The sequence below is a fragment of the Leucoraja erinacea genome, chromosome 10 (genome assembly GCF_028641065.1).
Source record: "Leucoraja erinacea ecotype New England chromosome 10, Leri_hhj_1, whole genome shotgun sequence".
In the NCBI taxonomy this organism is placed as follows: domain Eukaryota; kingdom Metazoa; phylum Chordata; class Chondrichthyes; order Rajiformes; family Rajidae; genus Leucoraja; species Leucoraja erinaceus.
In genome coordinates, this window is record NC_073386.1 from 21,458,532 (window position 1) to 21,474,778 (window position 16,247).

The following is a 16,247-nucleotide window of genomic DNA, read 5'->3' on the forward strand; positions in this document are numbered from 1 at the left end:
TTTAACACTGCCAAAATATATATATATTACTTGGCCAATAGGGCCGTTTCTTTTATCCTTGAGGAGAAGGGCAATCCAAGAACACATGGTTTATGCAGTTAATTATGTTTTTATCTCCTGCTCATGGTCAAACCTCTCCTGGAGTTTTCTGGTGAAACAAAGAGACTCCGCATGGGCATAATCAAAGCAGATGTAGGCAGCCTTGATGCTGTTTGGGGGTTAATCAGGTTGTCTGTGCGATTCTGTCCGCGAAAAGATTGCATTCCATGGGCCTTGAGATTTTTCAACAATATTTCTGCAGTAATACTCTGATGCAGTCATTCTTTTTATGAAAATTGCATCATAGTATTGCTGCAGAAATAATGTTGTTGAAAGTCTCAAGAACCGTGGAATACAAACTTAGCCAATCAATTCCACCCATGCCTCCACCACTTTTCCACCTTTCTCCCTCTCTACTACAATCAGTCTGAAAGAAGGTCCCCACCAAAAATGTTGCCTATCCATGTTCTCCAATAATGACACCAAATCCACTGGTTTACAAACAAAAAAAATCTATTGATTTTTTTGTAAACCTGCATCTGCAGTTACATAGATACATACATAGATACATAGACAATAGGTGCAGGACTGGGCCATTCAATGTGATCATGGCTGATCATCCACAATCAGTACCCCGTTCCTGTCTTCTCCCCCTATCTCTGGATTCCACTAGCCCTAAGAGCTCTATCCAACTCTTTTGAATGCATCCAGTGAATCGGCCTCCATTATCTTCCGAGGCAAAGAATTCCACTAAATCACAACTGTGTGAAAAAGTTTTTCCTCATCTCAGTTCTAAATGGCCTACCCCTTATTCTCAAACTATGGAACTTAAACTGTTCCTTGTATACTCTAAGAATCTTACATACTTAAATACAATTGTTACTCATTATTCTAACTGCCAAATACAAACCCAACCAGTTTAATAACCATATAACCATATAACAATTATACAAACTTAAAGCACAAGGCATTGGGGGTTCAGTATTGATGTGGATAGAGAACTGGCTGGCAAACAGGAAGCAAAGAGTAGGAGTAAACGGGTCCTTTTCACAATGGCAGGCAGTGACTAGTGGGGTACCCCAAGGCTCAGTACTGGGACCCCAGCTATTTACAATATATTAATGATCTGGATGAGGGAATTGAAGGCAATATCTCCAAGTTTGCGGATGACACTAAGCTGGGGGGCAGTGTTAGCTGTGAGGAGGATGCTAGGAGACTGCAGGGTGACTTGGATAGGCTGGGTGAGTGGGCAAATGTTTGGCAGATGCAGTATAATGTGGATAAATGTGAGGTTATCCATTTTGGTGGCAAAAACAGGAAAGCAGACTATTATCTAAATGGTGGCCGATTGGGAAAGGGGGAGATGCAGCGAGACCTGGGTGTCATGGTACACCAGTCATTGAAGGTAGGCATGCAGGTGCAGCAGGCAGTAAAGAAAGCGAATGGTATGTTAGCTTTCATTGCAAAAGGATTTGAGTATAGGAGCAGAGAGGTTCTACTGCAGTTGTACAGGGTATTGGTGAGACCACACCTGGAGTATTGTGTACAGTTTTGGTCTCCAAATCTGAGGAAGGACATTATTGCCATAGAGGGAGTGCAGAGACGGTTCACCAGACTGATTCCTGGGATGTCAGGACTGTCTTATGAAGAAAGACTGGATAGACTTGGTTTATACTCTCTAGAATTTAGAAGATTGAGAGGGGATCTTATAGAAACTTACAAAATTCTTAAGGGGTTGGACAGGCTAGATGCAGGAAGATTGTTCCCGATGTTAGGGAAGTCCAGGACAAGGGGTCACAGCTTAAGGATAAAGGGGAAATCCTTTAAAAACCGAGATGAGAAGAACTTTTTTCACGCAGAGAGTGGTGAATCTCTGGAACTCTCTGCCACAGAGGGTAGTTGAGGCCAGTTCATTGGCTATATTTAAGAGGGAGTTAGATGTGGCCCTTGTGGCTAAGGGGATCAGGGGGTATGGAGAGAAGGCAGGTACGGGATACTGAGTTGGATGATCAGCCATGATCATATTGAATGGCGGTGCAGGCTCGAAGGGCCGAATGGCCTACTCCTGCACCTAATTTCTATGTTTCCATGTTTCTAATTACAGCACGGAAACAGGCCATCTCGGCCCTACAAGTCCATGCCGAACAAATTTTTTTTCCCCCTTAGTCCCACCTGCCTGCACTCGTACCATAACCCTCCATTCCCTTCTCATCCATATGCCTATCCAATTTATTTTTAAATGATACCAATTAACCTGCCTCCACCACTTCCACTGGGAGCTCATTCCACACCGCCACCACTCTCTGCGTAAAGAAGTTCCCCCTCATATTACCCCTAAACTTCTGTCCCTTAATTTTGAAGTCATGTCCTCTTGTTTGAATCTTCCCTATTCTCAAAGGGAAAAGCTTGTCCACATCAACTCGGTCTATCCCTCTCATCATTTTAAAGACCTCTATCAGGTCCCCCCTTAACCTTCTGTGCTCCAGAGAATAAAGACCTAACTTATTCAACCTATCTCTGTAACTTAGTAATCTCTCTTGATAAAACAATCCTCTCATCTCAGGAATTAGCCTGGCAAACTTTCTATGGGGACAAAAACAATGTGCAGTAGTGGACTCACCAGTACCCTGCAAAACTGTAGCAAAACTTCCCTATTTATAAACTTTAATCCCTTTGTAATAAAGGCCAATTGGCCATTTGCCATGTTATACCTCCCAACTTCTTGTGATTCATACACAGGAACATCAGGATCTCTCTGTACTTCACTCATCCAGTCTCTCTCCAAGCAGATAAAATTCTGCCTTTTTATTCAAGTTCAGGACCTCACACCTCCCCATATTAAATTATGTTTCCACCTACTCAACCAACTTCCTGTTGCAGAGTCACTCTATCATCATCTACTTTGCACTTCAACTTATTTTTGTCTGATCCATTAACTTAGAAACTTTACATTCTCTTCAAAGATCTGGTTAAATTTAAGACTGTGCAAATCATGTACAAAGCAAGAAATAATTTACTTCCAAGAAATATACAAAAACTGTTTATGGAAAGACAGGGTGGGTATAATTTGAGAGGGGAACATAATTTAAAAAAATTCAATGTCAGAACAACTCTTAAAAGTATGTGCATAGCAATCTGTGGTGTGAATTTGTGGAATGGTCTGGAACAGGAGATAAAACTTAGCACAAGCGTAATTCAGTTTAAAAAGATATACAAAAAACACTTGTTTAAAAGGATATTGGGATGAGGATAGGTGATTACGAGTGGGATATTTGTTATACTCATTGTATTGGGAAGGGTGATTATAGAGTGATGGGTTGTATATGACTAAGATACTGTATAGTATAGGAGGGATTTTTCTTTTCTTTTTTTCTTTTTTGTATGGCTTTGTAAATATTTGATTAGTGTATATATGTAAATAATTTGGTGTACATATAGTGGCTGGTGTACATATAGCTGCTAAATTTGTATAAGATAACTAGAACAAGTGCAGACCCGTTGGGTCTGTTCCCCCAACGATCGGTTGCGGGGGGGGGGAGGCGGCATTCAGCGTCACACACACTAACTATCCCCCCCCCACACTCACGCTAATTGCCGTGTAGGGGGGGGGGGGGGTTTAGGGGAGGGGGAGGGGGTAGGGGAGGGGGAGGGGGAGGGAGAGGGGGGAGGGGGAGGGGGAGGGGGAGGGGGACTCACAGGGGGGAGAACCCACATTATGGGTACTCACAGCTGTGGAGACATTTGTTCAGTGTCATTCAGAGCTCTGATTGAGGCACACCACTTGCAGAGACTGATTGAGGCACACCACTTCCAATACAGAGGCTACACTGCCAATACAGAGGCTACACTGCAAGATGCAAATTAAAATAAAATAAATAAATAAAGTATAAATGGCAAACAATTGAGGGCCAAAGTTTAATTCCTGGGATGCTTCACTTGCTACCCCATTATAACCAAAGATGAAATATTTATTCCAGCTTTATTTTCTATATAACAACCTATTTTCAATCCATGAAGTCTTTCTTGGCCTTGCCTGCTGCTTCCATGGTTTGGGCATATGCACCGATGACTGTGGTATACTAATTTTACATTAGAGCGAGCAGAAGAGCACAAGATGTTCACTTCCATTCACCAAGACTAACAAAATGCTTGACTGCAAAAGCCATCCCACACCTGCCCACAAGAAGCCAAACACACAAAAGGACACAAAGTGCAGGAGTAACTTAGCAGGTCAGGCAGCATCCCTGGAGAATATGGATACATTATGTTTCCAGTCAGGACACTTCGTCAGCCTGACTTTGGGGTGGGGTGCAGAGAAGGAAAGAAAGCTGGGAGAGAGGAAAGGCAAGACAAAGCGACGCAGGTAAAGCCATACCAACAGCCTGGTTCTTCGAGCTGCCCTTCTCCTGCCCATAGTTCCTCACTCCGGGTAGCAAATGCAACAAATTATCAAAATTTCCTGGGTTATGAACGCAAAGCAGAATTCAGCTCCACTGTTACTGCAATGTCATCAGATTCCTATCTGTGGTGCCCTCCATAATGTTTGGGACAAAGACCCATCATTTATTTATTTGCCTCAGTACTACAATTTGAGATTTGTAATAGAAAGAAATTCATATTTGGTTAAAGTGCACATTGTCAGATTTTATTAAAGGGTATTTTTATACATTTTGGTTTCACCATGTAGAAATTACAGTTGTGTTTATACATAGTCCCCCCATTTCAGGGCACCATAATGTTTGGGACTTTTGGCTTCACAGGTGTTTGTAATTCCTCTGGTGTGTTTAATTGCCTCCTTAATGCAGGTATAAAAGAGCTCTCAGCACCTAGTCCTTCCATCACCTTTGGAAACTTTTATTGCTGTTTATCAACATGAAGACCAAAGTTGTGCCAATGAAAGTCAAAGAAGCTATTATGAGACTGAGAAACATGAATAAAACTGTTAGAGACATCAGCCACACCTTAGGCTTAATCAACTGTTTGGAACATCATTAAGAAGAAAGAGCATTGGTGAGCTTACTAATCGCAAAGGGACTGGCAGGCCAAGGAAGACCTCCCCAGCTGATGACAGAAGAATTCTCTCTATAATAATGAAAAATCACCAAACACCTGTCCGGCAGATCAGAAACACTCTTCAGGAGTCGGGTGTGGATTTGTCAATGACCACTGTCCACAGAAGACTTCATGAACAGAAATACAGAGGCTACACTGCAAGATGCAAATCACTGGTAAGCTACAAAAATAGGATGGCCAGGTTACAGTTAGTCAAGAAGTACTTGAAAAAGCAACCATAGTGCTGGAAAAAGGTCTTGTGTACAGATGAGACAAAGATTAATATATCAGAGTGATGGCAAGAGCAAAGTATAGAGGAGAGAAGGAACTGCCCAAGATCCAAAACATACCACCTCATCTGTGAAACACAGTGGTGGGGGTGTTATGGCCTGGGCATGTATGACTGCTGATGGTATTGGATCACTGATCTACATTAATGATACAACTGCTGATGGTTGTAGCACATTGAATTCTGAAGTGTTTAGACACATCCTATCTGCTCAAGTTCAAACAAATGCCTCAAAACTCATTAGTCTGCAGTTCATTCTACAGCAAGATAATGATCCCAAACATTGCTGCAACAAAGGAGTTTTTCAAAGCTAAAAAAATGGTAAATTCTTGAGTGGCCAAGTCAATCACCCGATCTGAACCCAATTGAGCATGCCCTTTATAAGCTGAAGTGAAAACTGAAGGGAACTAGCTCCCAAAGCAAGCATAAGCGAAATATAGCTGCAGTACAGGCCTGGCAGAGCATCACCAGCACATTTACCAGCTCATTTATTAATTTAAAAAAATGAATAATGAAACTAAATGTGGGATCAACGTGACTGAGCTTGTTAATCGGTTGAAGAAATAATAATGGTGGGTAATAGGTGCTTTCTTTGCCAGCCAATGAACAAATAAAATAAATGTGACAGGACTCGCACATGAATAATATGTGAGGTACCGGTGACAGCAAGTAAAGAGGCAAAATTCTGTTTCATTTTGGTTGGTGACTTTAATGAATATTACAATGCTAGCTGCCCATGTTTCTCCATTTGATAAGTTCAGGTTTGTTATGTATATACACGTGGCCTAATCCACCAACTTGAAGCAGTCTCGTAACCGTTTCATTGACGAGCACTTCAGCCTCCGTCTATGGGCAAGAAGCAGCATAGTCAGAGAAAAGTGAAGGCAAGGCGCAGAACAAAATGTGTTCTTGATGATGGTATAGTAATGGTCAAGAGTGCTGGATCCTCTGGTGTTGACGGTAACTTGGCAGATACCTCTTCAAAAATAAGTGCTGGAGTAACTCTGTGCCCTGCTGAGTTACTCCAGCTTTTTGTGTCTACCAAAGGAAGGATGTAAACTGCAGTCAGGATAGTAGAGAATCCCTTTGAAGGTGGAAGAGTCAGCATTTGACTGTCATATATTCCAGGTCAGGGAAGCAGAATTGAGACAAAATAATCCTCTGTGCTTCAGTTACATGGAAAATCATCATAAATTATGCCATAAAAGAAGCCTGATGGTCACAACTATTTTTTTTTTAATTTCTGCTTATACCCAAGGAATTTTAAGTGTTATTCTTTTTAGTTTATCTACACCTTATGTTTTTCTCTCTCCCAAGTCTCAGCCATGCATGAACAAACAACTTGGGACACAACTAAAGTAAATTACCAATTTCTAATCATTAGGTCAGGTCGGGGGGAGTTCCCCCGCCACAGGTACCATGTAATCCCGTGCTACCTGCTCCATGGTCGGATAGTCGTTGACCAAACCTAGTTTTCTAGGTGAGGAATGGGGGCTGTGGACCCCCAACAGGACCAAAAACAAGACTTGTCAAAGGGCGTATAAGCTTCTAGCGAACCAACAGCCATCCACACTTCAGTAGAAGTTGCGATCACTGTCGTACATAGCATTGTAAGGAGTGAAGAAAAACATGAACTGTAATTCTTCCCTCTCTTTGCTTCTCAAAAGAGTTGTTAATCATTATTCCATCAATAGCATTACAATTTATTACAATTTGAATTGTTTGACTGACCAGAAAAAGATCTTCAGATTTTTTTGGTCCATTTGCTTTACCTTTATAAACACCAATAATCACTGCATTTAAATTTTAATAGCAGCGATTCTGCAGAGAACTTGTGGTACAGTGTGGTTTCTTGACAATGTAGAAAAAAGGAACTGAAGATGTTGATTTACAAAAAAGACAAAGTGCTGGAGTAACTTGGCAGGTCAGGCACCATTCTTCATGTAGGCTGGAGAACATGGATAGGTTTCTTGAAAAGCTTCTGAACTTTGTGAAGAGGTGTCATCTTTTTCCACTACCATCACTGATTTTGCTTTTGATCACGTGCTCAAGATCTTTTCCAGCAAGCGAGTCAGACCGACTTGGGGTTAATAAACAGACAGAAACTAACAACCTCACAGGTTTCATGAGCACACCCACAGCATTGACCTAACCCCCAACCATTTATGGATCTTGCAGGCAGCCTGTGGCACTTTTGGTGAGGGCATATGGGAGAATCACTCTCCCGTAGTATGTTTAAGGACCACTAATTAGGCGAATCACTCGATGAAGTACTAAAACTGGGTCTACCATGTTCCAACCATTTATCCCAAAAAAAACAATTGGGTCCGCTTTGAATAATTAAATTGCTGCCAATCTACTGGTTGTCTATTGAAATCCTTCACTGGAAATTGAATTAGCCAGATGTATAGGGTGATTTCACGAAAGGTCACTGGATCATAGATCCTCACCCACATGGACGCAAAATTTAACTGGGGTACAAACGTCACTTCCGGTACGTTATTGATGCTGCAAACGCGTACTTTCACACCCGTTAAAAACCGCGAAAATGGTCCGTTTTTGAGCTGTAAATAACTGTGCCAGTCGTGGTGACTGCGAGGCACAGTTATCTTACTTTAGAGTCCAGAAGATAAAGAAAAACAAAGGTAAAGACAAGAGGGAGCTGAAGGGGCAACAACAGCGGATGTGGTTAGCAAACATTGGTCGTGCAGATATAAAGATAGAAAATATCGGGAATTATCGCGTTTGCTCACTGCATTTCATCAAAAGTAAGGCATTATGTTTTATCTTTATTAATTTGTTATATAAAAAGTTTTAAAAGTGAAAAATCCATCATTAAAATTGCAAAATCTTCCATGGTTCTCAGGTGGGTTTTAACATGCAAAAGGAAAATGCTTCTGAAGCTACATTTACCATTTAAATAATCGTAAACCATAAATGCGTTTTGAAATGAATTTTACTCAGATGCAAGCTAAGGAACGGGATATTGTCAGCTGTTAATTGGATAATAATAATAAAATGTCCTGATTGTCTTGCTTTGTGCTGCGTTTGATTCCAACCATCGACTAAGTTTAACCAGGAGTCCTTGATGCCCACTCAATCAAAATGCTGCCTTTTGTCAAGAGCAGTCACACACTTCTGGAGTTCAGCTTTTTGTCCATATTTGGACCAAGGCTGTAACAAGACAAGGAGTGATTTTGCAGGACCCAAACTGAGCTACTTTTGCAAACTCCCGTCTTATATTGAAAGTAACCTCACTCCAGTTCAGCACTTGCCTTCTGGTTTTACGTGCTCTCCTCCATAATATTAAAACTTACAAACTTGTGGTCACCATTTCACCAAATGTTCTTCCACTAACACTGCCTGCTGCCCAAATTAGATCTTGTATTAATCTCTAGAGCAGTTTTATGTTCATCCTGGATCATAAAACTTTCTCGAACTCACTTCAAAATTCCACTAGTATTTTCACATCAAAGCACTCCCAGCCAATACTAGCAAAGTTGAGCAACCAACTATGATTACCCAATTATTTTTATGCTTCTCAATGCTTTGCCTGCATATCGATTCCTTTATCTCCTGCTGCCTTCGGCTCAACCCAACCAAGTCGACCAAGATGCCCATCCAAGCTAGTCCCAGGTTTGGCCCATATATCTCCAAATCTTTCCTATCCATTAGGATCCTTCAAACCGACCACCTCTGTTTTGTTTCAAACGTCCACCCATAACATGGCCGTCCAAAGGGGGGGGGGTGCGTGGGGTGCGACCGCACCCCCATTTTTCCCCCTTAAGAAAAATATCACAAAAAAAAACGGAAAAATTAAAAATCAGCATTTCCACTTTGGAAACGGCCAGTTCTCCGTTCTCCCGTTGCCAGGTCCACGCCACCCCCGCTGGGCCCATGCCACCCCTGCTGGGCCCACGCCACCCCCGCTGGGCCCACGCCACCCCCCGCTGACTCCCGCTGGGCCCACGGCACCCCCGCTGGGCCCACGCCACCCCCGCTGACTCCCGCTGGGCCCACGCCACCCCCGCTGGGCTCACGCCACCCCTGGTGACCCCCGCTGGGTCCACGCCACACCTGGTGACCCCCGCTGGGTCCATGCCACCCCTGGTGACCCCCCCGCTGGGTCCACGCCCCCCCCCGCTGACCCCCACGCCACCCCCGCTGACCCCCACGCCACCTTCATCTTAGCCCCCCCCCCGCCAGAAAGAGAGGGGGGGGGGGAATGTGAGAGGGGGGAGGGGGAGAGAGAGAGGGGAAGGGAGGGGAGAGAGAGATGGGGGAGGGGAGAGGGAAAGGGGGATTATCTTTAGTGAGATTGCAAAATTAAGTTAGATTTCAGAGCTATTATATTTTCTCCTCCATATGAATAATATTAATATTGGATCAAACAATTGGAACTGCTTTCTTTTCCTTGATAACAACACTGAAAAATGTGAATTCCATAGTTTGTGACAAATACACATTTTAATGGGATCATTATATACAGATGTAACATTTCCATTTTGAGATCGGGGGGGGGGGGGGGGGGGGGGGGGGGGGGGGGGGGGGGGGGGGGGGGGGGGGGGGGGGGGGTGGTGGGAGAGGGTTGGGTACAAATATGCATCAAGCCAATAGCCTAATCGCTAAAGAGATAAAAGATAGCCTAATCGATAAAGAGCTGAGAAGAGGAATCAGAGCTGCCAAGGAAAGGCACTCTGAGAAGTTGAGGAGCAAGTTCTCAGCTAGTGACTCTTCTTCAGTTTGGAAGGGCATGCAAGAAATCACCAGCTATAAGAGGAAAGCCCCCCGCTCTTTGGACAATCATCAGCTGACGAACGACCTGAATGAGTTTTACTGCAGGTTTGAAAATCAGAAACGTAACCCTGGTACCCCTTCCCCAACAAATACAGCCAGACCCCAGTCTACAAAGAATGAACCCTGCACCCTCTCCTTACCATTCACCACCTCACACCTACTTAAGGCAAGACTCCAGTATGAAAAGAGTGGACCCTTTCCCACCCCAACCAACACTTCACACCCACTCACAGCCTGACCCCCATCTGCAAAGACTGGGCCCTTCTACACCCACCCCACTCCAATCACCACTTCACATCCAATTACTCATTTTTAACCAGTCCCTGCAAAGATGTACTATCCCTGCCTGCTTCAAAGTCTCCACTATTGTCCCTGTACCCAAAAAGGTAAGGATTACTGGTCTTAATGACTACAGGCTTGTCACACTGACCTCTGTAGTCATGAAGACCGTTGAAAGGCTTGTGCTGGCCAAGCTGAAAAATATCACAATCCCTCTGCTGGACCCTCTGCATTTTGCATAGATCTGTGGATGACGCAGTCAATCTGGGCCTGCACTTCATTCTCCAGCACCTAGACCACAGGGGACCTAGGCGAGGATTTTGTTTTATTAATTTTAGCTCTGCATTCAACACCATTGTGCCAGAGCTACTACGCTCCAAACTTTCTGAGTTGACTGTCCCTGAACCCCTCTGTCGGTGGATCAGCAGCTTTCTGACAGACAGGAAGCAGCATGTGAGGCGGGAAAGCATATCTCGGACCCGCAAACACTCAGCATAGGAGCACCACAAGATGCGTACTCTCCCCTCTCCTCTACTCTCGCCACACCAATGACTGCACCTCCACATACACCTCTGTCAAGCTTCTCAGGTTTGCGGATGACACAACCCTGATTGGACTGATCCAGGATGGGGATCTCTGTACCCTTTTCAGTTTGACATCTTTCCTATAACATGGTGCCCAGAACTGAACACAATATTCTAAATGCGGTCTCACCAACGTCTTATACAACTGCAACATGACCTCCCAACTTCTATACTCAATACTCTGACTGATGAAGGCCAAAGTGCCAAAATACTTTTTGACCACCTGATATACCTGCGACACAACCTTCAAGGAACCATGCAACCATCAACCATTCCTCTGCCCACCTGGCTAATTGATCCAGATCCTGCTGCAATCTTTCACAACCATCTTCACTATCTGCAAAACCACTCACTTCTGTATCATCAGCAAACTTGCTAATCTTGCCCTGTTCTGTGACGTGGGTTAGACTGAGTATAGAAGTTGGGAGGTCATGTTGCAGTTGCATAAGAAGTTGGTGAGGATTCAGAGTATTGTGTTCAGTTCTGGGCACCATGTTATAGGAAAGATGTCATCAAACTGGAAAGGGTACAGTGAAGATTTACGAGGATGTTGCCAGGACTAGAGGGCCAGAGCTATAGGGAGAGGTTGAGTAGGCTGGGACTCTATTTCATGGAGCACAGGAGGATGAGGGATGATCTAATAGAGGTGTATAAAATCATGATTTGAATAGCTATGGTTGAGTCTTTTACCCAGATTAAGTGAATCGAGTAGCAGAGGACATAAGTTTAAGGTGAAGGGCAAAAGATTTAATAGGAATCTGTGGGGTATGTTTTTCACACAAAGGGTGGTAGGTGTATGGAACAAGCTGCCAGAGAAGGTAGTTGAGGCAGGGACTATCGCAACATTTAAGAAACAGTTAGACAGGTACATGGATAGGACAGGTTCGGAGGGATATGGATCAAACATGGGCAGGTGCCTATGACTCTATGACTATCTTTCCCTCTCAAACCCATTCTCCTGCCTTCTCCCCATTATCTCTGACACCCGTATCAATCAAGAATCTATCAATCTCCTCCTGAAAAATGTCCATTGACTTGACCTCCACAGCTGTCTGTGGCAATGAATTCCACAGTTCACCACCGTCTGACTTAAGAAATTCCTGCTCATCTCCTTCCAAAGGAATGTCTTTTAATTCTGAGGCTGTGGTCACAGGTCCTAGACTCTCCCACTAGTGGAAACATCCACTCCAAATCCACTCCATCCAGGTTTTTAACCAGGCTGGGACAGACGGCAACAACTTCACACCGTGTCCCAAAGCTTGTGTCCTGTCCTGCATCACCTAAGGCAGCAGAGAGACGTTATAGGAGAGGGCAAGCACAGTAACAAAGTAGCTCACGATGGTTTGGGTAACATTCAGAAATGTCTATGCATGTCACATCTTGAATATTACTGAAGAACGGTCTTGATCCGAAATATAATCTATACCTTTTCTCCAGAGATGCTGCCTGACTCACTGAGTTACTCCAGCACTCTGTGACGTCACCTATCCATGTTCTCCACAGATGCTGCCTGACCCGCTGAGTTACTCCAGCACTTTGTGACTATTTTCCCTTCACCCATCTGCCCAAGCCCACTCTCCCCCCTCCTTTCCTATGTTCCTGTCCACCCATAAACCTCTCTCTGCCTTTACATTTCACTCCTCTTTCAAATCTGCTCTACTTATCTACATGCATTTTTCTTCAATTTTAAGTCATAGAATGAAGCAGTGTGGAAACAGGCCCTTCAGCCCAACCTTCCCACACCGACCGACATGTCCCATCTAAACTAGTCCCACTCACACGCGTTTGGCCCATATCCATCTAAATCTGTCCTATCCATGTCCAAATGTCTCTTAAACATTACGATAGTCCCAGCCTTAACTACCTCCTCTGGCAGCTCGTTACATACACCCAGCAACTTTTTGTGTGAAAAAGCTACCTCTCAGATTCCTGTTCATTTCTGAAATATTGGTCATAAATTTGGTGCAGAAATGCTCCAAAATATGGCTCAAAATGCATCAGAGAGCATCTAAAACCACTTAGCTTACGGGCCCTGGACCTCGGCATCGAGGGACTTCACGCTTCGCGCTCATGATGTGCACAGCGCACACATTATTTCACATTACGTTATTTGTAATCTTGTCATGCCACCTCCCTTTTTGAAAAGCTTCGTACGGGCCTGCATAAAACTGTTTTTTTCTTCTACATTTAGTCTCTGGAACATATCAGCTCAGTCTGAAGAAGGGTTTCGGCCCGAAACGTTGCCCATTTCCTTCCCTCCATAGGTGCTGCTGCACCCGCTGAGTTTCTCCAGCATTGTCTTCCTTTGATTTTCCAGCATCTGCAGTTCCATCTTAAACACATCAGCTCAGTTGATGGATTCTCTCTTTCAGATCCAATGTTGTGGGCCCTAATTCAGAGTTAAAGTTTCAGGCCAAAGCCCCCCCTAGTCAGGACCCTATTTCTATTACCACAGATGCTGACCGACCTTCTGAGTGTTTTACCACAAGACACAGGAGCCGAATTAGGCCATTAGGCCCATCGAGTTTGCTCCGCCATTTGATTGTGGAAATCAATTTTCCCCTCTCAACCCCTGGCAGTTCATTCCAGCACCTTCTGCTCTCTGTATAAAGTTACTCAGCATATCATCTTTAAACTTTTGCTCCTCTCACCTTAAAGCTATGCCCTCTAGTCTTTGACATTTCCACCCTGCGAAAACGTGCTAACCAACCATTTTCATCATAAGATCATATGACACAGGAACATAATTTGACCATTCAGCCCATTGAGTCTGCTCTACGGTTGATCTATATTTCACTCTTAACCCCATTCTCCTGCCAACTCACCATAACCTTTGACGCCCTTACTAATCACGAACATGTCAATCACCGCTTTAAAATATTTAACAATTTCTGCTTTTAATTCAGATATCCAGTATCTTTGATTTTTAGCTGTGGAACATTAACGCCGATTACGCAATAGGAGATATTTGCTACATTTATCTAACTAGACTGCAACAACGTTTGCTGTAATAACGATAGCGCTATAACTAAAGTAACAGATCGGATGCGAAACTCCTCCTAAATGTCCCGGGAACGCAGAGTTATATTTCTGTCTTTCCATCAAGTTCAAGTCTTTTTTCATTGTCATCTCAGTATTTTGATTGAGGAAGTAGAAATCAATTAGGCAAATAGACGTGATTCATGAGAAAAGGCCCGTGCAACATATAAAACACCCCAAGTTGGGATTTTTGTACCGGAGGAATCCTTAAAAGTGTCGGGAATTGCAGACTGGAACTGTGGAGTAAATAGGCCCAGTGATCAGGACACTAACCCTTGCACACAAAAAAATAGGTAAAGTTTACATGTGCAATACAAGTTGACATCCCACAATTCACGATGGGAATAACTGCTTATTTGTTGAGTTCAGTTCAGCCACTGAAATGTCGCAACCACTTCAATTCACAATCAATAAAATAAACGTAATTCACGATGGGAATAATTGCTTATTTATTGGGTTCAGCCCAGCTACTGAAATGTCGCAACCACTTCAATTCACAATCAATAAAATAAACGCAATTCGCGAAATAGTCGTATTTTTAAACATCCCGTGTTAAAAAACCCCAATGAGAAAGATTTCCGCCGGTCGTCCTAAATGCCCGCACGGCTCAATCTGAACCCTTGCAAAAGACAAGAATTTCACAAAAAATGATCAGTGTTGCAGTTAAAGCTTCGCTCAAGATGCGAGAGAACAATTTAACTGCTCCAACTGTAACTGACAAATAAAAAGCCTCCGCTGTAATTCACAAGCTCTGCCAGAGTGGAAAATCCATTTCATAGAAAGTTGCAGCAGGAACTATATGGTACTTACAAAGGAAAAACTAAAGGGTGATTCGCATTACTCTCTTGAGCCCAAGCAGACTGAACGGCAGTATGCAAAAACAAACTGAAATCGACATCTGATTAACATTCAAAGGCTATGAAAAATACACCAATTTACACCGCCAATAGTCGATTGACAACCTTGCTATAAACAAATCTACCACTAAACAATAGCGACTGGTCCTACCCAGAGAAGTAATGAACACTGCAACAAAAAGGCACAAGCAAATCTTCCAACGCTCCACCGTCTCCATTCTCACTACTGTTGTTGAAAGCTCGAACTGAAAGCCGCGACGATAGCTATAAATAACCCGTGAATGAGTCACACTGAGGAAGAAAAAGAACGCGCTAGTCTGCCTCAGTCTCAACAGCGCCACGTGTTTCCACTGTGGGACTGAAATCAACACGCTCGAACCAGACAGACAGAGAGAGACCCAAACCCGCCCCTCAACCAGCCGATTGGTCAAAAACGGGATCCGGATTTGAGCTAGTTGAAAACTCATGAAATGAGCCCAGTGCCGGTATTAAATGTGTGATTGAGAGCTATTATATTTTGTAAGATTGCATTGTGTCCCAGGAGGATTGTTGTACACTTTAAAGTTATTTTTAAAGAATTGCCCTTGATTTAAATGTCCTTGAAAAGCTGGACCGCAGATGAAGAAACTCCGACGAGAGGGTTGAGATGGGAGCTCCAGGATTTAGTCCCAAGTAAGAACAGTGTATGTGTGGTCACTATGCTGCCGATGGGGATGTTCCTGGTGTTCTGACGCATAGTCTGGTCTGGACTCAAAACGCCGACAATTGCCTCCACAGATGTTACCTGACTCACTCATTTCCTCCAGTAGTTTGTTTTTTGCTTCAGCAACTGCAGTCTCCGTATCTCCACTTGCTCTTCTGCTTGCCTGAATGACTATCCTTGTCGTACTTGATCAAGGAATCCTTGTAAGATTGAAGAATACAAGGGGAAACTCTGCACTGGAGGCATATACTCTACAAAGGAAGGTGGTTGTGTTTGTCGAAGGTCAATCATCACAAGAACGTCACTTTAGGAATTCTACAGGGTAGTGACCTGGACCCAACAATCTTCAACTATTTGTTGAATGACCTTCCATCAAAAAATCGAAAATGGGGACATGATTACACTATGTTCAATTCCATTTGTAGTTCCTCAGCAAATGAAGTATTGCATACCTGTATATGACAAGACCCATGCAACATGGACGCATGGGCCAATAAATGGCAACTAACAATTGTGCCCAAAAGTGCCAAGAGTTGATTATCCCCAACAAGAGATAACCTAACCATCTAACTTTGATGGATCTGAAGCGTCACCTATCCATGTTCTCC

The 16,247-nt window shown here is 43.5% G+C and overlaps 1 protein-coding gene across 1 annotated transcript in view; it reads right to left on the reverse strand.

Annotated features, from left to right (window-relative positions):
* LOC129700882 (uncharacterized) overlaps window positions 1–15,324 on the reverse strand; it is a 61,012-nt gene extending 45,688 nt beyond the window's left edge. Inside the window, exon 1 of the mRNA XM_055641665.1 lies at window positions 15,088–15,324. Coding sequence (XP_055497640.1) covers window positions 15,088–15,154 — 67 coding nt within the window. The 5' untranslated portion in view covers window positions 15,155–15,324. The remainder of the gene's footprint in view (window positions 1–15,087) is intronic.
* Between the last annotated feature and the right edge of the window lie 923 nt (window positions 15,325–16,247).